Genomic DNA, 15,711 nt, shown 5'->3' on the forward strand with positions numbered 1-15,711 from the left:
TCCACGAGTAGTAGATCCCTTGAACTGAGACTTCTGAGCAGCTGAGTTCTGAGGGCACTCAGCGGCTTTGTGACCCGGTTGGCCATAAGCGAAGCAGGTGAAAGGCGCACCGCTTGTAGGGGTTGGCGTGGGTGCCTTCTAGTTTCTAGTGCTTGGTGCGGAGCGGTTCTGTGCTGGGCATTCATTCACAGAGCGGGAACGGTTGAAACGGTCCTGAGTGTTGCGGTCCTGAGCATAACGGTCCCGGGTGTAATGATCCTGAGCAGGGCGGGAGTATTTGGTGGTGTAGCCTCCACTACCCCTACTCGATCTAGGGTTGTCATCCCTATTGTGGCGAGAGCATTCCCTAGATGGTGCATCTCTGCGGAACCTCTTGCGATCACGGCCACGGAAGGACTCCTCAGCCTTACGCTTCCTCTCCCTGTACTCCTCTCTAGCTTCAGCACGGTCTTTCTCGATCTGGATGCAGCGATCCACCAGGGCACGCAACGTGCTACTCTCAATACCGCCAAACTTCAGCTTGATGTGTGGGTTAAGTCCCTTGCGGTAATAGTACATCTTCTCCTTCTCAGAGTTCACAACATAGGAAGGTGCATAGCACAGAAGGTTGGTGAAATGAGTAGTGTACTTGGTCACCCTGTCCTTTCCCATCTTGATGTTGCAGAACTCCTCGGCATTGGCCTCCATGATACCCTTGGGAATGTGATACTCGGTGAATGCTTCGGCGAACTCATCCCACGAGATGTTGGCAGGGTCCTCATGGGAATCACTAAAACTGTCCCACCAGGCGCGTGTTGCACCTATGAGCTGGTGTGTGGCAGCTCCAACACACTCATCGTCGGTGAAAGTGGTGAGGTCAAGCTTCTTCTCCATCTCCTTGAGCCAGTCATCGGCTATGAGCGGGTCAGGGTCAGTGCCATCATAGGTAGGTGGCCTTAGCTTCAGGAATCCTTCTAGCTTCCTTTGGAAGTCATTCTGCTGACCTCCCTGGCGACGGTTTGCTCCTTCAACAAGAGCTGCAAGAAGCTGGGTCTGTTGTGCCATCACTTCTGCCAGGTTCGGTGGTGGTGGTGGTGGAATGTTCTCCTCAGGCGGCGGGGTATTCTCCAGGTTGAAGGGTATCCCTCCACGTCCACGGCCACGGCCACGGCCACGGTTGTTGCCACCACGTCCCCCATTTGGTTCGACTGGATCGGGGGTGGGCGCACGTCCTCGGTTCATTAGACGATTAGATCGGCGGTTCAGCATCTGTAACACGGATCATGTAAATTTTAGTGCTTGTGCCATAAGTGCTTATAATTCAATATGATTACATGATTTTTATGATTTAAAGACAAACATTTATACTATCCAACACTCATTACAAAGAAGCAATAAGATCCATAAGATGCAATAAGATCCAAAACATTCATTACATGGGTTTTATTACATAGCATCATCTCCAGTGGCTACACTTGAAGACGTGCGAGAATCGTACTATGCATAATGTCTCATAATACATCTCATAAGGGATACATCATGGGGTACAACTCATAGAAGCCACTGACATGACTCATGACCATGCAGGGTCATCTACTCTAACTCGTACACCGCAGCTGGGATACGACTGTTCTCGATCTTGATCTCCTCGTCAGACTTGTGAAGTCGGGACACGTACTTTAAGGCCTCGGCGAGCTCCTCAGTAGGCTTGGCTCTAGGTAGGGTAGGGCAAGCGTCTAGGTTGAGGCGAGTCGGGGCTAACTCAAACTCCTCTATCCTAGGCTTCGTCTTGCTGTGAATCTCCTTGGGTAGCTGATCCCACATACCCTTCATCTCCCTGAGGCGCTTCCTGTCAGACTTCTGCCAAGCCTGCCAAGTCCTCTCACACTTGTCCTGTAGATACTCGTTCTGCCTGAGTGCCTCTATCAGGTGACCCTGGTTGCGAACGGCCTTCTTCCTGAACTCCTCTAGCTCCTGGGTCATAGTCCTGTTCTGAGATTGGATTTTTAGCATATCAATCCCCTTGGACCTCTCTCTGTCTCCTCTGCGGTTGAACTCGGCCTTCTTATCGTCCAACTCTCTCTATAACTCCAGGACCTTGCTATCAAGGTAGCAGTTCCTGTTGCCTAGGTCGGCTACTTTGTCCTGTAAGTCAGCGACCTTGGCTCTGTGGACTTCTTCACGACGGTTGAGCTCATCCTATAGCTTAGCAACTGTCTCAAGTAGACTAGCTCGCTCCTGTGCTCCCTGCGAGTCTCGCTCCTGGTGCTCCCATTGAAGGGCCTGGTCCTGACATCTCCTCTGCTCAAGCTGGGTCACGTACCTGTCCTGCTCTAGTAGGTGGATAGCTGAGACGCGAAGGCATCTGTCCTCCTCTGCAAGGATAACTCTACCGGCTACGAAACTCTGCTCACTAGGGGTAAGGCTGAGGTCGAGGGCCTGGGGAAGTAGATGGAACTCTGTCGTCTTCAGGTGCTCGTAGTGGTCCCTCATCACACTACGAAGTGCCTTGTGTGAGATAGCTCGCAGTCCCTCCTCGACTGTGTCCTCTATAGTCATCTCGGTGAAGGCTGGGACAGAAGGTAAGGTAGAGCTAGCTGGGAACTCGACTGAGGTGACAACCAGTCCTTCGATTCCTCCTTCCTGAGCTGGCTTCCCGGTGCAGGTGACCTTGACAAGCTCGTCCGAGACTCCTAACGTGACGAGAACTCAGTAGAGGGTCTGTGCAAAACCCCCTAGCTCACGTAGGTCGAAGGTAAGCTTGGCGTGGTCCAGAGGTAGCGGTCCTAGAGGCGGCCATTCGACGTTCGTTGCCATCTGCATGTTTAAGGAATAGGTGTTAGCAGGTCAATGATAGATAAGCCTTGCATAAAAGTAAATGCAGGGTCGGTATATAACCGAAAGAAGGGCTGTCTACGTCCTATTTTATCTTCCATTTCTAAGGGTTTCGTCCTATGGTCAAGTATGGCTCTGATACCAACTGAAACAACCCCGATTTCCGCGAAGGGAAATCCACAGAGTCGAAGTGTAATAAAACGTTGTAGATCATATTACCCAAATTCCAGTCGAATATCACATCCATACAACGATAATATCAGAGTACAAATAGTGCGGAATTACATAAATTATTACATCGCCGCATCGGCGGAATCAAAAGTAGCATTCATTCAGAACAGCTTGAAGATAAGATCACCAAACTTGAGCATAGGAACGAACCCCTCAACCGTCAAACTCCTCGGAGCTATACTCCTCAGCAGAACCTGTGTGCCAAAATTTATTAGTACGATTTGTACTGGCCACTCCCAACCCTATGAGCATTGCTTTGTGGAAATTGGATGCAAGTTGGATATATTCAAAAGAAACCTATAAGGCTGGGGTTTCCTATATATTTAGCATCTCAAGTATATAATTGTATAGTCAAGTTTTAACACCATTACCACACTCATTCCACCCCATTCCCAATCCAGAGCCAGGTTTTGATCCTGGGATCGATATACCATCATCTCCACACCATCACCTTACCACAACCATATCATCGCTCAGTCGATAGGCCAACTCCCTCTCAGCACTGTCTCAAGGCCCGTAGCCCCTGGCTATGACCGAACACTCACTCACAGGGGGAGAAAAGAAGGACTCATCTCACTATCTAGTTTAAGCGAATCCCAGGAAAGGTCCATACCCGACAAGTCGGCACATGTATCGATCGATCAACCATACACTCTGCAGAGGTTTTACATAACCACAAGATCCGCCTTCCTCGCTGACCGTCGTCAACTGGGCTGATTCCGGCTGCTTGCTAGCCTAGGATAATGCCATTCTACCATTCAGCCCTGGTACACCCCAAGTCTGGTCTGGGGTGGCTGAAACTGTGAGTCATGAGCCGGGTCCACAAGGTCTCCATGAAGTCTCAGAAGGGTGTGGGGGAAATCCTCCGTGCCCCGTACCTCCTTACACTGTCCGCTATCCACCTAGCAGTAGTGGCAATATCCTACCAAGTAGTCCGGCCGTCCCGCACCATATAGGGCGAGTGGTACGTAAGGCTTCCCGGTGAATCTGAGTACTAGTAAGTCCTTAGGGATGACCAAGCCAGAATGTCTTCATCAGGGTTTCCATTTACCGTGCCACCACAGCACCTCCACCCTGGGCTCCTCCCATCACAGGTTCACACCCAGGGCCACCTCATATACCATTTACCCACCACAGGTATCCATTCTAGGGGTGCCCAGGTAGCACCCCACGGCAAGACTTGTCCCTAGGCTCGTCGTATACTCCAACTTGGTCGACACAACCCTCACCCTCCACGCACCCAAGTCACACACGCAGCACTCTCCCCATAGTTCAGATAACACCTGTTTCCACCACGCATCAATGTAGTGCAAGCGTAGTAGAAGTAATAAGCTATGAAATATAGTAGCAAGCGTGTGACTAGCCTAACAGCTGGGTGAGCAGGGGCAAGGTTGCATCAAGGTAAAGGCCATCAAGAAGCATACTACCATGCAAGTCCTATCATAGTGTGAATATAACAATAAAGTAAAGCACTAGCAGTTCTATATTAGCCATGCGTAATAGGTGCTACGAAGTTGGGTGGGATGTGGCACCTTCAGTGTAGTCGTCTCCGTACTCCTCATGGTACTCACGATCCTCGTCTGTCTGGTTCTCCTCCGAGTCTGCAAACGATCGCATTACAGTCGCGTTAGCGACGTCTATAGAATGGCACAAAGAAGCAATGAAAATTCAAAAGAGCCAAATGCACTCAAACATGGGTTCATTGCGTAGAGCTTGATTTTAGATGAATTTTGGTCCTGGTTTCATATTTTTCTGAGGTCGTATGAATTAGTTATGAATTTCCGAAGTTTAAATCTATTTCTGAAAATGGAAAAGGCTGAATTAATCCTAGGCTGACACGTGTCACGCTGTGACTGGTCCACATGGCTTGCTGTCGTCAGCATGACGTCATCGTCATGGTTCCGAGCTGACAGGTGGGGTCCAGCTGACGTCAGCATGACGTCAGCGTGACGTCCTCAACGTCGTCAGTTCCGACAGGTGGGTCCAGGGGCTCTTGGGTCACTGACATGTGGGTCCAGTCAAGGTCAACATCAGTCAACGGCGAGTCAATGGTCAACGGTCTACGGTGAACGGTCAGGGTCACTGACGTGTGGGGCCAGGGCTGCTGATGTCAGCGTGACGTCAGCATGACGTCACTTCGGCCGTGCTGCTACTGACAGGTGGGTCCCGCGTGACGTCATCATGACGTCATCATTTGACGTGTGGGTCCAGAGTGTCTGTGCCACTGACATGTGGGGCCAGGTCAATGGTCAGCATTGACCGGTCAACGGTCAATATGGGCCGGGTCTCGGCTGGGCCTGGACGGGGCTGGATCTGGGCCGGGCTTGGCCCGCCATGTGGCATTCTGTGGCGCTGCCATGTCACGGCCATGGGCCTCTACTGGGCTTCGTCCACAGTGCTGGCTCACGGTGCGTGGTTCATGGTGGACGCAGGTTCACGGTCCATGGACCTAAGATAGGGTCCATGGTGGACCGTGTCCTCCCTTCATCTCCTCCGTTGCGGTCTTCGTGAACCGGGTGTACGCGTGTGTGGCCGGCGAGGGGAAATTTCCCCTGCTTCCTCCCGGCGTGTTCCCGCCGGCGGCGAGCCTCGTCGGCGAGCCTTGCCGTGGGCACTGGCGTCCAATTGAGGAGGGGAAAAGTTCCCCTACACCATGGAGACTACGATGGTAGGGTCGGGGCGTCGGCTAAGGATTCCTAAGGCCTTAGCCACGGTGATCGGCGGCTCGGCGGTGCTCGCCGGTGGCGAGGTCGTGCGTGTGGGCTCCCTGGAGGCTCGGCGGGGCGGCTAAGAGCTTCTGTGGGTCTGTGGAAGCACGATGAGGGCGTCCAGGGCTCAAGGCGGGGCTTAGGTTCTCCTATGGCCGATGAGGGCTCCCCGGCGGCCATGGCGACATGGTGACGGCCGCGAGGCACGCGGGTGCACTATGGGGCTCCAACGGGGTGGTCACGGCAAGCGTGTGAGTTACTCATGGCTCCAGCGAACAGAGCGGGCGAGTCAAGGAGGCGCCAGGAGCTCCCATCGGTACTGGCCATGGTGGTCTGGTGCTCGGGCCGGTGGTGGCGGTGCTCTGGCCGGTGGTCTGGTGCTCGGGCCGGTGGTTTGGTGCTCTGGCCGGTGGTCTGGTGCTCTGGCCGGTGGTCTGGTGCTCGGGCCGGTGGTTTGGTGCTCTGGCCGGTGGTCTGGTGCTCTGGCCGGTGGTCTGGTGCTCTGGCCGGTGGTCTGCGGCTGACTATCGTCGATTTGATCTACGCGGCTATCTTCCGGTCATCACGGTGATGCTCTACGGCTACGTTCTAGTCTAGAGAGGTGGTCGGGTGTGCCGGTGGTGGCTGCGCCATGGCGGCGGCGTCGTGAGCACGGCGTGCATGTGCTCGGCTACGGCGTCCATGGGGCTAGGAGGGGTCTCAGCAGCGAGAGGTTCACCGTGGGTGTCGTAGACGATAGGATGGCGGTGCAGTGGTGATTCGCGGCCATGTAGCTCCGGAGGCAGTGCCGTGTCGTGTCGTCCGCTCCAGCTCCGGTGATCTCCCGGTCCTCCTCCCGGCAGCGGCTCCGCCCTCTTTGTTCTTCTCCTCCCCTTGGCCATCGTGCTGAGTGGTCTGGTGGATGGCCACAAGTGGCGGCGGGGCATGGAAGGGCGCTAGGGCAACCGAGGGCCGTGGCTTTATAGCCGGAGCTCCGAGCTCCAATGGCGGACGGCTGGGGATTGCGCCGAGCGCATCGAGCGGCATCGCGAGGCGTGGGTGGTTGGCGCGGAGATTGCGTGGGCGCGGCGCAAGGGGGACAGGGCCTCGTCCGCGCGCCTCAGGAATGAAGGAGACAACCTCGGCGGTCTGTGCAGATACAGAGAGGGCGAACCGGTTGCCGGCGAAGGATATTCGGTGGATCCTAGCCCAGAAGCCGGAGGCTCCGCCGCCCCGCTACCAGGCCCTGAAGCGCAGCAACCCGGAGCTGGTGCCGCGGCCGGGGGAGAAGGAGGACAAGAAGCTGATGGCGCTCTACGGCGTGACCAGGGCGTTGTACGAGGTGCAGGAGAGGTTGCCGAAGCTTCAGGAGTGGGTGCGCAGTGAGCTGAAGGAGAAGGGGTACGTCGAGGTCGACGATGACTGGTTCAAGTGCAAGGCCGAAGCGCAGGCGTTGATCAACAGAGATTGGCCCAGAATCAGAGCCAAGATGGATGAACTCCGCCTGATGGATGAACCCTGCCTCTCGGAAGGTGGTGACGAGAGGGAGAGCGACTCTGACGAGGAAGATGGAGAGGACGAGGTTGCTCTGGAGTCACTGATGAAGGATTATATGTAATTAACTGCGCATACAATCTATTATCTATATATCTATGCTTGCACTGAGTTAGGTCGTGATTCATGATGCTTGTTCTAAGTTCAAGTGCTGTTGAACAACATGGTAATGTACTATTTAACTAAATAATCTTATATAGTAGTAACGTGATGATTGTCTTGTGTTACAGAGGGCTTAGAACTGGCTATGCTAGACGCCTTGATTTTGCAGGTGCCATGACCTTGGAGGGGTAACTGATTTTTGAGAAGAAAAAAAAAAGCAAAATGCATACTTTGGTTGGCTCTGTGGCTGTTAATTCGGTCATGCCCCAAGCAGATTTATTGAAACACTGAAATGCATCGCTGTGTTCACCATTGAAATGCGTACTTTGAGATACCTCATGCCCCTATTACTTCAAATTATTTCATCACAGTTTTTTTTTTTTTTTTGCATTTGAACTGTATTATTATATTATATTGGTTCAATCTCAGCTATTGCAGCTTATTTGTGCATTTGGACTTAGTATTCATCCAATGCTTGGCTGTCAAAGCTTTCCCTGGGTCCAATCTTTTTTTGGTTATGCTTCACCTGAAGCACACACACTTGGAGGTGCCTTGTGATGTTTATTTCTGCGCTGTAAGCCAATTCGTTTTTTATGTAATATATATAATCTGTAGTTGTCTTCTGTGTGAATGCGTTTCAGTTGTTCCCTACTTCCCTGACTTATTGGCTGATTCATCGGTATAGAGTAACTGGATTAGAGTTAGAGAAGAACGTTCTGCTTCCTCCCTGCAAGAGCCTGGAACTATCACTCTTCCTGCATATAAATGTCGCCTGGATGAACGCCTGAACCTCTCCTGGTTCAACCATGCCAACCTTTTCTGATAAACTCTGTGTCTTGTTTAACATTCTTTGTTATGTTGAACTGAAAAGTGAGCCATCTGGTATCTGTCCAGGAGCATATCTCGTCTCTGACACCGGTGTTTCTAAAATTTATCTATGCATATAGAATCGTTGGTTACATAAATTTTCCCGTGCTCGATGTCATTGTAATGGCAAGCTAAGGGTGAGCATGGGACTGATTTAAGCAAAGCAGGAGGGTAACGATTTTCAACCAGTTTACTAGCACTGGGCATTCTTGGTTCAAACAAACAACTAATTTGACATATATGCAGGCAACAAGAGCTTATGGGCACACGGCACATGTTACCATCGCTGCTTAAATCAGGGCAGCACTCGCTGTGGCGCAAAATAAGGGGTAGCCTCAGAGCGAAACAGCATAGACTTATAGCATCTGAATGAAACTGCATCATAGCAAAAATAGCCACGTCAGGGTGACAAAAATCGTAAAAACGAACCCCTGTCAGTAACAAGAAACTGTCAAGCTTTTCTTCCCCGCTTTAAATTTGGGAAAATTGGTTTCATAGCACTGAAAGAACGCGAGATCAGGAAAATACCATCGAAAGTTCATCGCACCGTAAAATACCATCAAAAGTGAGTATTTGTTCCGCAATCTAATCTAGCACTCTGTTACTTTTGCTGTTAATGTCGTTTGTTGGCACCGTCCGAGCCTGTTTCACTAAAAAATGAGCAGGAACCATGGGAGGACGTGGAGAACAACCTGTAGACTGCATCAACCTGGGCAGGCCTGCAGTGGTAGAGCAAGAACATGCCCATAGGCCTGCTGCTGCTGAACGGTGTGACAAGGGCTGCTCGGGCTGTGGGTTCATGCGGCAGCTAGTCGGTACTCGCCCTGCCGTTGGCAATGAGGATCCTGGAAGCGTTCAGCGGCATCACGCAGGCCTGGCAGACGGTGAGCACCTCGCCGCCCTCAGCGCCGCCGGTGCTGCAGATTGCGCCGGAGCCCGGAGCCGGAGATGATGTCGCACTGGCAGCTCTTCTTGCGCGAGCCGGCGCCGGGCATGGTGCTATTGTGGACCAGGCTGCCGGCTACCGAAGCGCGCGGTCGCCCTTCCCGCAGCACGCGACGGGGTAGTTGCTCTTGAGGATGCCGCACACCGCGTCCGCGTCGGCCTGGATGGCCAGGAAATCCGTGTTCCTGTACTAGTTCGGCACCCGGCGCCCCAGCAGTCCAGCACTGGACCCGGCCGCTGCCCGAGAGGATGCAGGTGGCGTCGTTGCCGAGCGCCATGGTTAGCATGTCGCCCGACAGCTTGTGCGTTGGTGCCTCGGGGACGGCGCCGTCGCCCCAGCAGGCGAAGCTGCCCTCCGCGTCAACGGCGCAGGCGTGGCGGTGGCCGGTGGCGACGTTCTTGAAGGCCGCGGGCGTGGGCGTGAGCGACGGCGCCGAAGCAGCTCATGCTGGTCTCGCCGAGCTTGCTGATGCCACAGAGGAAGTCGTGGCCCAGTGCGATGCGGGAGAAGTCGAGGGCCTCGAGGCCTTTTGGGAGGTCGAGCCGTCGAGGTGCGGCCACTCCCAGCAGGTGGGGCCGTGGTCGTCGGAGAGGCCGCAAACGTGGCTGCCGCCGGCGTTGAGCGAGCGCGGCGAGGGGCCAGTAGAGGCAGCGGCCGACGGGGCGGGAGCAGTTGGCGGCGAACTCCTCGGAGAAAGACCACCAGCGCATGGCAGCATGTCCGCCGAGCGGGGCCGTGAGGCCACACAGGAAGTCAGTCCCGGCCGTGATGGCATGTTGGCAGAGGGGTAGACGAACTGCTCGTCGTCGGCGAGCGAGGTGAAGTGCAGCTTGGAGCCTCGGACCGACTCCAACAAACGACGTTAACGGCGAAAGCAACGGAGTGCCAGATTGCGGAATGGATGCTCACTTTTAATGGTATTTTACGGTGCGATGAACTTTCGATGATATTTTTCGGATCTCACGTTCTTTAGGTGTTATGAGACCAATTTTCCCTTTAAATTTCTTCCCCACTTTAAATTTCTTCCCCGCTTTAAATTGCAGCTACATCCTTAAGGTGCACACTCTGTCCAACTTGGGACTCCATTACTCCAATCCCCTTCCCTCTGAGACTAGCGGATAACATGAGTTTGGTTTGTGATGGAAACCGAGTCGCATAATTTTGCCTAAGTTTCCTCGGAGCTTTATAGATTCTGACATCTGAAGCTGAATCAGTTAACTTTTCTTTTCTGAATCAACAGAACACACTTGGTTTCACATTAACTCTCAGTTAATTCCATTGACTACCAAAAAGACTGTCACTACGAGATTCATATTGGTCAATTTTTTTTTAAAATTTGACTAGATTTTTAACAACATTTAAATCTCCAAATAAGGTTATTATGAAAATATATCCAGTGATTTATCTAATGATACTAATTATGCTGTTATGACCGGTATCCATTATACAAGGCGTAGGCCCATTAATGGCTAGGGACTGCCGCCCAGGGGGGCCTAAAAGCCCATAGTTATTTTATTTATTCCTATTATTAGAGAGAAGTATAAATACTTGTAAAGACTTTGAGATTAGATTAAGCAGAAACAGAGTTGTTTCCGGCTTTCTGAAGGGAGCCGGGATTTCCTAACCCTAGCCGACTCCTACTGTTGTCTCACATGAACAGTGCCGCCGCTACTGTAGCACAGCGAGAGTTATAGGGCTGCAAGCAGTAGACGCCGCACTCTCGCCGCCATGGCCCCTCGCCGATGTCGCAAGCAGTAGCCGCCGCACTCTCGCCGCCATGGCCCCTCGCCGATGTCGAGAGTACAGACCACGTCCTCCCCTCTTCCACCCCTATAACCTACGCAGCCACACCGGTAGGGCATCGAGTCCTATCAACCTAGTACCAGAGACCTTGCCGATCATGGAATTTCCCGCTGCTTCCACAACCGCGCTTTCGCCGGTGATTTCAGTCGCTCCTCTCTCCACCATAGCGCCTCCCGCAACTTCAGGCGTGGTGGTGACCTCGTCGCTGCCGCTATGATCGGTGGCTGCGCCGGCCATGGTATTCTCGCCGGAGCAGACGACGGCGGCAATCGTGGACCTCAGCCACTACATGCGGGAGGTCCAGGAAACGCTGCGGGCGCTCCTCCAGGGACAGCTGACCATCACGCCGCCGCTACCCACACAGCAACCACCACCCCCTCCGCCGCCGTCATTAGCGCCATCCTACCCGACCATCTCGTACCCCTACGGGATGCCCAGCGAGCCACTGCCCTCGCCGTCGAACTCCGCATCGCTGCCATCGACATATGCTCTGATTCAACAGATTCGTTTTCCACCGTCGCCGTCGCAGATTCCAGCATGGGCGCTCACTTCCACGACCGCGCCAATCTACTCCACGATGACACCGTGGGCGTCCATACCGCCGGCACTGACGACGGGCGCTGTCGTCAGCCACGGTGGGCCGTTCGCAGCAGGCACCCTCTATGGAGGTGTCGATGGCACGCTCCTCCATGGCAGCAGCCTCCTGTCGCACTCCATCACCTCTCCAACCATCGATAGCTTCCCTACGGGTGGTAATCAGGGCGGCGAGCAGGGGGGTGATCATGGGCGCCACCCCCCGAAGTTGTACAAGCTGGAGTTCTCGACGTACGATGGCTCTGAGGACCCCCTGAACTGGCTCAATCACTATGAGCAGTTTTTCAGGGGCCAGCGCACACCGGCCTCCGACCGAACCTGGCTGGCTTCCTACCATCTCAAGGGGGCGGCGCAAACATGGTACTACGCCCTCGAGCAAGACGAGGGCATGCCTCCTTGGGATCGCTTCGTGGAGTTGTGCCATCTCCGCTTCGGGCCGCCTGTCCACGGTACCAGATTGGCCTAGCTGGGGCGACTACCTTTCCACTCCACTGTCCAGGAGTTCTCTGACCGCTTCCAAGCGGTGTTGTGCCATGCGCGCGACATCTCCACAAAACCGAAGGCCGAACTCTACGTTGGCGGCCTCCCGGAGCACATTCGGGTGGATGTGGAGATGCGGGATCCACCCGACCTTCAGACCGCCATGTATTTGGCCCGGGCATTCGAGCGTCGCGCAGCGGCCATGCCTCCAGCCCCTCTGCAGTGGGGCGCCTGACCTCCTCAGCGGCCTGGCTTTCCCCCACGCGTGCCAGGCGCGGGTGCTCCTCCAGCTGGAGCTCCTGTGCCCCCAGTGGGCGGACCAGCAACGGTGAACGGGGTGCCCCTGGTGCGCTAGTTCCGCCGCCTCACGCCGGCCGAGCAACTAGAGCGGCCTCAACAAGGGCTTTGTTTCAACTGTGATGAGCCCTACGTCCGCGGCCACGTGTGCCCACGGCTCTTCTACCTCGAGTCGGACGACTACATCGACGACGGGCTGGGGGATGCCACGGCGATGGATGACGTCACCAACCCCGAGGCTACAGACGCCGAGGAGCCTGCGGCCGCTAATGCTCTTGTGGTCTCTCTACACGCACTTGTAGGGATCCGCACGGACAATACGATGCTACTCCTGGTGATGGTTAAAGGGGAGCGGTTGTTGGCGCTACTCGACACCGGCTCCTCGCACAACTTCCTCCATGGCGCGATGATGCGTCACCTAGGGCTCGCCCCGATGGGCGGTGAGCAGCTCCGAGTCACCGTGGCCAACGGCGACCGGCTATCTTGCGTGGGCATTGCTCGCCACGTGCACATCTGCATCGGCTTGGAGTCATTTTCCATCACGTGCATCGGATTGGACTTGGGCTGTTTCAACTTCATCCTCGGTGTCGACTACCTACGGACCTTGGGTCCCATCTTGTGGGATTTCGAGGCCATGACGCTGTCCTTCTGGCGCGAGGGCAGACGCGTCCTTTGGCAGGGCATGTGCAGCCCTGACGCGGCGGTCCCACAGCAGCAACTTGCTGCACTCTCCGCCGACGCCCAGTAGCCGCTGATGGACTTGCTGCTGCAGCAGCAGACCGCCGTCTTCGACGAGCCCACGGGGCTCGCACCGGTGCGCCCGTACGACCACCGAATCCACCTGCTGCCCGACATCGCCCCAGTCGCGGTGCGCCCGTACCGCTACCCCCAGCTGCAGAAGGACGAGCTGGAACGACAGTATGCGGCCATGCTCGCCCAGGGCATCATTCGGCCGAGCACCTCTCCGTTCTCCGCACCCGTCTTGCTGGTATGGAAGGCGGACAAGTCTTGGCGCTTCTGCATCGACTACCACACCCTCAACGCCAAGACTTCCAAGGACAAGTTCCCGATTCCGGTGGTGGATGAGCTGCTTGACGAGCTCCATGGTGCTCGCTTCTACACCAAGTTCGATCTGCGCTCCGGGTATCATCATGTGCGGATGCATCCCGACGACATCGCCAAGACTGCCTTCTGCACGCATCACGGCCACTACGAGTTCCTGGTGATGCCGTTTGGGCTCTCCAATGCCCCAGCAACTTTCCAGGCCTTGATGAATGATGTGCTTCGACCCTACCTACGGAGGTTCGTGCTGGTATTTTTCGATGATATTTTGATCTACAGCTCTTTGTGGGCTAAGCACCTACAACACGTCAACATCGTCCTCAATGCGCTGCGGGCACATCATCTTTGAAAGGTCCTTGTCTGGTTTTGGTAATTGAGTGACAACTTAGGTGGACTAATTGTGTTTATGTGAGATACACAGGTGATTAGTCCACAGGTACATCTGTGTGAGCAACATATGCCATGAAGGTGAAAATGGCTTGGAGATGTTGCAAAGCTCACACATGTGATGATGAAGGAGCTTATTGCACATGAGACATGACATTGAGTTATGTGATCAAGGTGGAGAAGATCAAGACAAGACTTGGCTTGATGGACCGGTTGCAAGCGTGAAGGGCAAGTCGAAGGCTTTGGAGTGATGGACCGCGTGACGGTGAAGCTTGAGCAAGACTTGGCGCCGATGGATGAAGGCAACGGTGAAAAGCAAGTGAGGTCAAGATCAATGAACCAACAAGATCACGTGGTGATATGAAGTGGATCATATCATTGTTGATCATGTTGGTGCATGTGTTGCATCGACATTGGAAGAGATGGAATGGAATGCGCAAGGCAAAGGTATAACCTAGGACATTTCATTTCACCGGTCATAGGTGTGTAGAGAAGTTCATGACTAGGTTTAGGATAGATGGCCGTACTATCAAGAGGAGCAAACTTGTTTGCATATCGGTCATCTAGTGCCACTCGAGTGATCTAACTTTGCATCATCGCTAGGATTGAGTGGCGTGGCAAGTTGAGTGGCTAACCCTTTGGGAAATGATTGTGAAAGGCTAACACACATACACATGGTGGTGTACACTTGGTGGTGTTGGCACATTTACAAAGGAGATGAAGTTGGAGTTGATGTGGATCAACTCGGAGAAGAAATGGAGATGAGAAAGGTCCCACAGAGAGGACCGGACTCTGGTCACACAAATGACCGAACGCTGAGGGCCAGCGTCCGGTCAGTTGTGCCAGACAGTGAGCAGCGTCGGTCCTAGACCGGACGCTGGCGCTGGAAGTGACCGGACGCTGGGGCTACGTCCGGTCAGGCTGACGTGGAGTGACGTAGGAGCTAGAGAGTGACCGGACGCTGGTGCTGTGTCCGATCACGTTTGACCGGACGCGTCCGGTCATGCTCAGGAGCTTACTGTAAACGACCGGACGCTGAGGGTCTAGCGTCCGGTCAGTTGATTCTGCTGCGTTCGGTCAACAGATGATCGTTGAGATCGGGTGAACGCCGTTGAACGCAGGTGACACATGGTTGTCATCAGGCGACCGGACGCTGGGGTCCAGTGTCCGGTCAACACGACCGGAGCGTCCGGTTGGCCCGATTTTTACCTAGTGAAGGGGTAATGGCTAGTTTAGCCCATGGGGCTATTAATAGAAGTGGTGGTCGGCCTTGGGCCGGTAGCTGAGTAGAGCTGAGCACACTATAGCCTTGGTGGCTTGTGTGGTAGTGCTTGGGAGCCCTCCATCTCACATATGCTTGATAGTGATCATCCGATAGTGTGAGTGAGCTATTCTAGTGCGATTGCATCGAGTGGCACTAGGTGATCGAGTTGCAAGCCGGTGGTGCTTGTTACTCTTGGAGGTTGCCACCTCCTAGACGGCTTGGTGGTGGTCTCCGTTGAAGCCCGCAAGAAGCTTGTGCGGCGCTCCGGAGAAGTTCTTTGTGAGGGGCATTGTGCTCGCCCCGCAGGAGCCACGAAGAGCAACTTGAGTAAAGCGTGTCATTGAGCTACCCTCACCTTCGGGGTTGGTTCTTGCAGCGCCTGACGTGCGGGCTTGGCGGGTGATGCCAATTAGCCGCTGAACCACCAAGTGAGCGGTCGACACAACGGGGACTAGCGTGTTGGCAAGCACGTGAACCTCGGGAGAAAAATCATCGTGTCAACCTTGTTCTTCCCATTGGTTTGCATCCCCGTTACACAAGACTGTAATTACTTTTATATATATTGTGCTTGTGTAGTTGCTCTTGCAATTAGTTAGCTTGTGTAGCTTACTAGTTATCTTCTT

General features: G+C 54.2%; 1 protein-coding gene and 1 pseudogene across 1 annotated transcript; both read left to right on the forward strand.

Moving 5' to 3' along the window:
• Positions 1–6,858: 6,858 nt before the first annotated feature.
• LOC136489379 (uncharacterized) lies at positions 6,859–7,350 on the forward strand. Its single transcript, XM_066486033.1, has one exon. It carries the CDS (start codon positions 6,859–6,861, stop codon positions 7,348–7,350), a length of 492 nt encoding a protein of 163 aa, XP_066342130.1.
• Positions 7,351–11,239: 3,889 nt separating this feature from the next.
• Positions 11,240–13,123, forward strand: LOC136489380 (uncharacterized; annotated as a pseudogene).
• The last annotated feature ends 2,588 nt before the right edge of the window (positions 13,124–15,711 follow it).

This window comes from Miscanthus floridulus, chromosome 10 (genome assembly GCF_019320115.1).
Source record: "Miscanthus floridulus cultivar M001 chromosome 10, ASM1932011v1, whole genome shotgun sequence".
NCBI classification, from domain to species: domain Eukaryota; kingdom Viridiplantae; phylum Streptophyta; class Magnoliopsida; order Poales; family Poaceae; genus Miscanthus; species Miscanthus floridulus.